Raw genomic sequence first — 9,140 nt, 5'->3', positions numbered from 1 at the left:
TTTGACAGGTGTAAGTATTAAAACTGGAGTGTGTGCGCCGCTGTGTGGTCAACAGCGGCGCACACACTCATTGCACACCGAGGACCCGCCAAACACACACAGACACACATTGAGTAGACACATGACAGGCCTACTGGCCGTTGTTGTTAACTTACCCTATCGCAGCTATAATCATGTTTGTTGCCCGTAGTATTGCAGCAGATCATAAAGATCTCATTCACGATGTGTCGTATGATTTTCACGGCCGGAGAATGGCAACCTGCTCCAGTGACCAAAGTGTGAAGGTAAGTTAACGTGAAGTATGCATCAGCTTGCTAATGTTAACGTTAGCCGCGACAGTTAGCTTGTTAACGATACCACATTTTCAAGACCCTTAGCAAACTGTTGAGGCTACTGACTCTCGTTTGCCATCAGTTGAGAAATGCAGAGAATTTGCTAAGTCTGTCTGCTAATTGCAGCTCTTCAGGACAACTTTGCCTCATTGAATTTAGCCTCACAAAAAAGGCCTAACAGTTAAAACCTTTCTATTCAGGAAGGCTTTATCATCTTAGCTCGTATTACTATTTTCTCTCTGTTGTGTGTTCTATGTTATTAATACTGTAGCACTTTGAGTTTCACTATGAATGAAAAGTGCGGTACAAATTAAATGTATTATTAGTAGTTTGTTAGCCGACGTGCATGTAGCATATAAGCTAGATAAGCTGTGTTGTAGCACAGATGTATTTCATGTAAACACTACAGTTAGCAACAGAATGCGTTTTCAATAGTTCCTCACAAAAGGATACCTGTGGGAAAGACAAACAATTGATCTAAAGTTTGTCTTCTACTCATATCAAAGTATACAGTTTATCCTAGTCACGAATATCATTGTATGTGTTATGTTTGTAGTTTGAAGATCCCCTCTAGACATATATAAAGACAGAAATACTCTGCTTGGAACATGATGTGTGTCTGATATGGTTTTTCCACAAATTAAGTATAATTATGTTAAAATCCAGAATCTATGAATATGCACATATTGTAAATTTCATTTTTATTTTTCAAAAGTCGAACTGCTGGACACAAGATATCTCCCACATAAATGTATAGTCCGTTCTCAGTGTTTGTGCACTGGAGGCTTCAAGTTTCCACATCACACTTGTGTGAGTTGGTTATTGGAGCAAGATTTGCTTCCAAACTAGTTTCAATGTCACAAATCATTCTTGTAGGTCCATCCCTTCAAATCTGATTTTCAATGAGCGCAGAGAAACTCACCACTTTCAGCAGATGAATGTGGAAACAAACTCTGCACACATACATACATCATTCTGCACAGTGAAGCTCAAACATCCAGGAACAACAAGAAGAAAAAAAACATATTTTTGAGTGGAGAGGGACTTTCATAAAATGTGTAACGTTACAAAGGTACTTTAGTGACAGCAACATTTATTAACATTTTGATCTTATTCCTCTCAGGTTTGGGACAAAAGTGAGAATGGAGAGTGGCACTGCACAGCCAGCTGGAAGGTATATCATCTGCCACTGCTTGATCAGTTCTAAAGTCAAGATTTTTCCTGTAAAATGAAATTTTATCAGCTAGTGTGCTTTGCATAACAGCAGTACAGCATTTGCATCATTTCCTTTCCTATTTATTTTGTATTCTGTGTCTTTCATGGACTCATGCATTCACTGTTATGGATACAGCTTGAAATCTGATGTCTTAAACTAGTTTAGGGTTATATTGATGTTACAGACACTCTTCTCGCTCTCTCCACAGACACACAGTGGATCAGTGTGGAGAGTGACCTGGGCTCATCCAGAATTTGGGCAGGTTTTAGCTTCATGTTCCTTTGACAGAACAGCTGCTGTGTGGGAGGAGATTGTTGGAGAGTCAAATGACAAACAGAGAGGATTGAGCCACTGGGTTTGTATAAGTCTTGCATTCATCTGTACATCTATTTCTTAATCATAGACAGCTCCTCAGTTCAGTAGCTCTGGCATGATGCAGAACTGGTGCTTTTGACTCCAGCATATTGCATCAACATGCACTTATCTTTGTTGATAAACAGCAGATGATTGTAATAAAATGACAGTCATGCTCAGGGTTGTCAGTCACTATAGTCTTCTGTTTGATTCATCATCTGACCCGAGTATTTCATATTCTTCTGTTTTAGATCAAACGAACCACACTAGTGGACAGTAGAACTTCAGTGACAGATGTGAAGTTTGCCCCTAAACACATGGGCCTAATGTTGACCACCTGCTCTGCGGATGGAGTGGTGAGGATCTACGAGGCTCCTGACGTAATGAACCTGAGTCAGTGGTCCCTGCAGCATGAGATCTCCTGCAAGCTCAGCTGCAGCTGCATCTCTTGGAATCCCTCCAGGTTAGACCAGGACTTTACTGTGTATCTAAAACTGTTGTGTCATTGAAGCGTTTGGACATTTACAACACTTCCTGGTTGTACATTTATCATTAATTAGTTTTATGGTCGAAATTAAAAATTGATTTATTGGAGGTTATTAATACTTAAACTAAAATGGATATCATTTTTATCACTTTACCTCTCTGTCAGTGAAGGCACCAGTGAGATGTGTACATTAGTGTAAACAAATCAAGCTAACTCTGTCAGCCTCACAGCCTGTCTGGTAACAGGTTCTTTAAAGATCAAAATGGCAAAACAGTAACAAACTAGATTCACCTCTTCTGATATTGAGCAATTAACAGTTAATAGTGATTATCTCCCAGAATTCCTCCTACTTACATAGCTTCCATTGCCTTCCAACAACCTGGTACACTCTTGCTTTCAACGTTTATAGGTGCAATATTTTTGCTTTTTTTTTTTTAGAGCACATCATAAAACTGTGCACCAAATATTCTTCAGAGCACAAACCAAAATGTAGATACTTACCTCACTTAATCAGATAGTCAGAACTATAATATTATAATGTTTTGTACTACTTCTGTTCAAAAAATTCAGACCTAATACCAGAGATCCAAGGACAGTCAGACCCTATCTGAATAAACATGAGGATAAGTAGACCAAACAAATGTAATTGTCTTATTACATAGAAAAGGTTTTATATCTGACTCAAATAATATTTAATGCCAGAAAGTGGATTACTGATCATCTGACAAACCAACAGGTCAGTTGAAGCAACCATGTATTAATGAATCCAGTACCTGCAAGGAAACATGCATTAAGTTATTCTGTCATTAAGACAGGTGAGATATGTGACTTTAAGTCCTAGGGAAAAAAATAATCATACATGTATTGTAAAAGACCCATTCCAACCGCAATTTTAATGTAAACTTATATTTTACAGATAATTACTGCTAAAGGTTGTACGGAGACAATGGCAGGGGCAAAATATTGTACAATATGATTTACATTAAAAACAAAGAAGACTAGAAATGTATTTTTGTGAAAATCAAAAAATTCACAAAAATATGTTGAATAATTGGTAAAACACAGAACTGTTCCAGTAGTATTTCTAAAATATTTCCTTAGCAGTTCATCAGCTGAACTGCAGAATCTGAAACCAATTTCCTTAATTACCATTTCTTGGCAATAATGAACACACAGCATTATCACGCGGCGTTCCTCTGAGTCATCTGTATGAGATTGGCCTTAACAAGGTAACAGTCTGTTTGGATCCACTTAGGTATTGACACACAAACCCAAGACCTGCAACAATATGACGGCCATATAATAATATTCCTGGCCAGACACTATACTTTGTATAATGTTTTGTTCAGTGGCGGACAGTATTTGGTGTAGAACATATTGGAAGGGTGGGAAATAAACACACTTTCTGGTAAATTCCCGCAATGATTGGTAACTTTGCCTCATTAGCAAATTTTGCAGGGTAGCAGACAGTTAAGAGTTTAGATTTCAATCAGTTATCTTTAGTTTAAAAAAAAAAGAAAGAAAGAAAACTCTTGGTCAAAAATGTTACATGAACTACTTTGTGCAGTGTCAAACATTCTGGCAGTCTTGTGTTAAAGTCAAGACATACTGTAACTTGACTTACTGACCTTTTAAAATGCAAGGTTTTCTGCTACTCTACTTCAGAAGTCTGAACTGTGACCTTCCACAGCAGAGTATGTGTCAGTTAAATCTTGTGTTGTTTCCCCATCAACCAGCTCTCGTGCCCACCCACCAATGTTTGCAGTGGGGAGTGACGACAGCAATGTAACGTACGGTGGGAAAGTTCAGATCTATGAGTACAATGAAAACACAAGGTAGGTTTTCCGTCAGTGTTGTGTATGCCACTCTTTCATAAATACACCAATAATTCAAAAAGAAAACATACCTAATTATGTTGTGAGAACTTTTTAGTAATTTTGATTTATTTTTTCACCAATGTCGAAAGGAAATATGCTAAAGCAGAGACCTTGATGACCGTCACAGATGCCGTGCATGACATTGCATTTGCTCCAAACCTGGGAAGATCATTCCACGTCCTCGCCATCGCAACAAAAGACGTCAGAATCTTTAAGCTTGTTCCTATGAGGTGACTGATTCTGATTTTTTTTCTCAGTATTTTCAGAGATGTCATGAAGGATTCAAAGTACACAAAGGGATAAGGATTAGTGTAGTCACTGGAATCCTTCATCTCACATATCAGTGAATTCATACATATTTCATACATGTTAGCGCTGCTGCTGCTTTTAAACAGTAAAAAGTGACAGAACTGAAAACATAGCTCTACAAAAATTGATTTTCTATATCTTGATCCAGAAAGGAGAGCACATCTACAGGACCCACCAAGTTTGAGGTGCAGATTGTGGCTCAGTTTGACAACCATAACTCCCAGGTGTGGCGTGTGAGCTGGAACATCACCAGCACCCTGCTGGCCTCATCTGGGGATGATGGCTGTGTGCGCCTCTGGAAAGGTGGGAGTCTATTTTTAGCTACTGTTGATGACTGCTCATTTTTCTACCATTTAATTTTACTGACAGCTACACTGAGCTAACAAAGCTGTGTTTGTATAACGTGTTTTAAATGTTAGTTTGACAAATGCTCAGTAAACAGAAATAAATGAGCCATTGTTATTAGCCAGTTGATGAATGATGAATCAGGGGTCTAATTTCAGAGGGTAAAGATCGGTTCTCACCATTGCCAGAAAAGCTGTCACCTCACCCTGTAAGGCTCTTCTTTTGTTGACTGTGTGTAGTGTTACAGGCACCCATTGCATCTATGTAGTGATGTGCTGCAGTGACATTGTAATCAGTCGATTGGTGTAGTTTTGCTTCATTGATGTTGCCTTTCAGGCACAAATGATGTAAAGCTACTCAAATTAATAAAATTCACAGGTTGGTTTTGATTGCTGTAATCCTGGTTGTTAGGTAGATAGGGTTGTGACGTGTTCTGGTTGTGTCATGTCTACATCTTGGTTCAAACGTCCACTGGAAGTATTTAAAAAGTGTTCTTGGCAACCAAACTTCCTGTATTCTCAGGGTTGTATTTCTGGCTTTTTGTTTTTTTTAAGAAGCGTATTGAAAACAGGTTTGCAAGTCATTCATTAACAATGTGGTAACTGATACTTTCAGGTCTTACATATCCTGTATCTGAGTTTCATGTATAGTGCATATAGTGCATAGTGAATAGTGCATATTAGCAGGAGGAAAACCGCAGCATTCTGTCTCCGTCTCCGCAGACTTACAAGGAAGAGTGTCATAAACAAACATGAGAAACTCTTTACTGACTTTGTCTTTATGTACATATGGCAAAACTAATGAAATGCATCATTAAATATTAAAATCAATCAATTGTTAATAAGATTAGGCATTTATATAAATTACCAAGGGAATTTCATGCTTAAGAGACGTGTGCTGATCCGGGAAAAATAAAAGCATCATGTAAACAAAGCACACTAACAAAGTAGCCACAAGCAACATGCTCTAGTCACATCTGGTGGACATTTGGGGGCATTACACTTTTTCACTTGTTACATGGCAAATGTGAAGGAAAAAACTGAGATAGAGAAACATGGACAGAAACTTTTGCTCAGGTGTACAGAGATGATGATGGATGATTGAACTTGTGTTACTGGAGTCATGTTACAAGCAGCGTGAGCACTGATTTTTAACTGTGTCCCTCCACAGCTAACTACATGGACAACTGGAAGTGCACGGGCATCCTGAAGGGAGACGGCAGCCCACTGACCGGTTCATCTGGTCAGCCCACAGCCATGAGCACAGTGGTGGGCTCCTCCCTTCAGACCTCCCAGAATGCCCTGAATGGGATGTCTGCAGGAAGGTAGGTGGTGCAGTGCATCTGACGCCACTCACCCAGCCTGACCTGTGCCAGTCAGAACTGACTACTCACTATGCCTCACACTGACTGGGACTGCAGCTGCTCACTGACAAACTCCCAGGCCCAAACTGATCCCAATGCTGCACTCATGCAAAGAGCTTGGCTTCTGGCTTCCAGCATACAGGTTGTTGGCATCAAGCCTGTGGAGCCGGATGTGTTGCATTGTGGTTTGTTTTTGGTTTGTTTTTTTTTGGATTCTTGATTTGTACTGATGCTTGTAATAGGAGTGGTTTCATGTTTCCACTTTGCAATGTCAGTGTTAGGGTTAACTATTTTCTTGGTATATAAACCTGTTTGTATAAATTTGACATATGGTTATTATTGCAAATGATAAAACTATTTTGGGATAGGGAGCAGAACCATTGTGTAGTTAGATAACTTAATTTTGGTTAATATTGATAAATTTGATAGCTGCCATCTTCAACATCCAACGTCTTTGGGACCATTTCCATTTCAAGATGAGCAATCAAATCAAAGCTCAGTCTTCTTGGCGTGTGACAGTCTTCAAAATTCTCTCATTTAACTTTTCAATTTGAATGTATCCATAAACAAGTATTGCCAAACTCTTTGCTGAGCCGGAGGACCGCTTGAATGAACCTTATTAACCAACTGTAATAACATCAGAAAATAGTGTGAACATACAGTATGGGTATGAATACAGCCATTGACGTGTGTGACTTTGAAGCAAGACTATGTAACTTAACTTTTGAAAGTAGAGATAACACATTCTTCTTTTTAAAAATGAAATGTTGAACTCATTTGCAATAAAATGCACCCCTACTCAATTCAGTACACTCAGGGCTTTTGTTGCTCCAGCCTCACTTGGTCCGGCATGACCAGAAGCATATGGAGGCTGATGTTAGAAAACTTGCGGTAGACATTGCTGTGTAAAGGAGATTATTGAGTGAACTTCTCTAATTATACAATGTTTTAGCATTTAACATTATCCTGTAATTGTCACTTATAGCAACAGTGCCCGCTTTTAAGCAAAAGCAATATGGACTCACTCTAAAATTTGGATTATAAATGAGAAGATTTGATGTTATGTGGAGCAGGAATTAAAATTGCCAGTAAACAAATGGTGTTTAAGCCAACACTGGTTATGTTTTGATATGTGGCTGTATTTATGTTCAACTTAATAACCTGTGAACCTCTGAACTTACAGTAATAACCATGCCTCTGTCTTTACCTTCCTTGTGGTTTTTGACTTAACTCTGGAGTCACTCCTAACCTGAGTAACATAAGAACTGTGCACTGTGTGTTATGGAATAACAAATCAAATATTAATTTTGCAACCAAAAATTAAATGTCTATTATACAGTTTGTAAAATGACTTTGCATTCAGTTTTTCTTGCATTCCAATTACATGTTGACAAAACTGAGTGTGTCATGGGGTTTGTTGCAGTAATGTGGTATTGTACTGCTTGTTGCATGCAGGATTGGCAAGAGAGCTCCCTTTGTCCCTCCCCTGCGGCAGCTGACTTCTCCAAAGATATACCAGCATCCTGCGTATTACTAATGTCTCCTCTGCATCAGCTACTATTTGCCCTTGTGTTAATGCAGTATGGGTGACATCACTCATGGATGAATACTTTGGTATTATTGGTTGAGGGCTACATTTTGTTTTGGTTCTACTAACTTTTCTTTGACAGTGGCTCACGGTCTTGGCATTACACATACACCTTTTTAAAAAAAAAAAACAAACTTGTCTGTCTGCCATTCTCATCTCCCTCTTTTATTCCTAAAGCCTTCATGCATCCTTTCCTTTGCTCTCCTTTTTAATTTCTCATTTTCTACTTCCCTTTATGTGTTTCCCCTCTGTATTCCAATGTTGTCGTCCCCCTCCCCATCTGTGTATTTGTCGTCTTCGTCTTCTCCCATCTCTTGTTGCTTCAGGTATTTCTTTCCGCCTCTGGATCTTCCCAGAGCGGGGAGCAGATATGGTCACCTGCTGCCTCCCTCCTCCCTCATAGATTACTGTGATGCAGAGCCCGTTCAGCCTCAGCAACAAGCTCAACCCTACAGATACTTCTCTAGAGCACTTGTGCCCTTACCTGAGGCTGAAGGGCAGTAGTTGTTGGGTATTTTAGCTGAAATAAGCAGGGATAGAGTATGGGGATGGGCTACACAGCTGCCATTAATTTCTAATAAAGAACTGTATTTTTTCCTCTGTTTTCTGTTTTGTTCATTTTTTTTCTGTGCATAAATTATAAAAGGTTTTGGAAGCCGTCATGAAGACTTTGTAAAATTTGTATTATATAACCAGAACAGCCTTTTTAGATGCGCAATTTATAAAGGGATTTTGATAACCATTTTCTAAGAACATTTCCCATATTTAGCTTTGTGTACCAGTGGTTTTTAATTTCAAGGAATGTACAATAAAAAGCACATTTCATGTAGTCATTTGCTTGTTGGGGTCATGTCATGCAGTCAATGTTAGATGGTCAGTCAGTAAAAAAAATGGTGATACAATGTAGTTTTCTGTTGCACACTGACAACCTGAACCATCAGCACCTGAAAAGGAAATGTTTGTAATTACTCAGCGTTTATTGAGGAACAAAACTGGACATGGTGGAAGTCAGAATAAACACCACAGGATATTAAAAGAACGTTATGTTTGACTATTTTTTTCTGTACATGCACACCCCTATGATGGAATTCATTCACGAGTGACTGACTTCCATGTGAAACAGTATAGCACATGGAAATATCACATGATTCATCATCATACAGCTCTCTTGCTGGAAATGGATCCATGGGTGAGAAAACTGTATCTTTTAAACTTTATGAATGATATTTTAGCTATTTTAAGCTTGCATCATTCTCTAGAGACTCATCT

General features: G+C 38.7%; 1 protein-coding gene across 2 annotated transcripts; it reads left to right on the top strand.

Moving 5' to 3' along the window:
* The first annotated feature begins 28 nt into the window (after window positions 1-28).
* On the top strand, window positions 29-8,910 carry seh1l (SEH1-like (S. cerevisiae)). 2 transcript variants are annotated; one of them, XM_044360319.1, is made up of 9 exons: window positions 29-284; window positions 1,456-1,506; window positions 1,757-1,903; window positions 2,154-2,365; window positions 4,126-4,224; window positions 4,356-4,496; window positions 4,724-4,878; window positions 6,091-6,244; window positions 8,198-8,910. In XM_044360319.1, the coding sequence occupies exons 1-9, from the start codon at window positions 174-176 to the stop codon at window positions 8,373-8,375; spliced, it is 1,248 nt and encodes a 415-aa protein (XP_044216254.1). In that variant the 5' UTR covers window positions 29-173; the 3' UTR covers window positions 8,376-8,910. The 2 variants fall into 2 exon arrangements, with proteins under 2 accessions (XP_044216254.1, XP_044216256.1); XM_044360321.1 differs by lacking the exon at window positions 8,198-8,910 and adding an exon at window positions 7,739-7,988.
* The last annotated feature ends 230 nt before the right edge of the window (window positions 8,911-9,140 follow it).

The sequence above is a fragment of the Thunnus albacares genome, chromosome 8 (assembly GCF_914725855.1).
Source record: "Thunnus albacares chromosome 8, fThuAlb1.1, whole genome shotgun sequence".
In the NCBI taxonomy this organism is placed as follows: Eukaryota; Metazoa; Chordata; class Actinopteri; order Scombriformes; family Scombridae; genus Thunnus; species Thunnus albacares.
The sequence above is the reverse complement of the archived record's forward strand: the minus strand, read 5'-3'. Positions and strand labels throughout refer to the sequence as shown.

Bases quoted from the DNA above. Each gene is read 5' to 3' on its own strand.
- seh1l (XM_044360319.1), top strand. From the start codon at position 174: ATGTTTGTTGCCCGTAGTATTGCAGCAGATCATAAAGATCTCATTCAC. The intron at 4,225-4,355 runs GTAGGTTTTCCG...CAATGTCGAAAG, and splicing joins GAGTACAATGAAAACACAAG to GAAATATGCTAAAGCAGAGA. The intron at 4,879-6,090 runs GTGGGAGTCTAT...GTCCCTCCACAG, and splicing joins CTGTGTGCGCCTCTGGAAAG to CTAACTACATGGACAACTGG.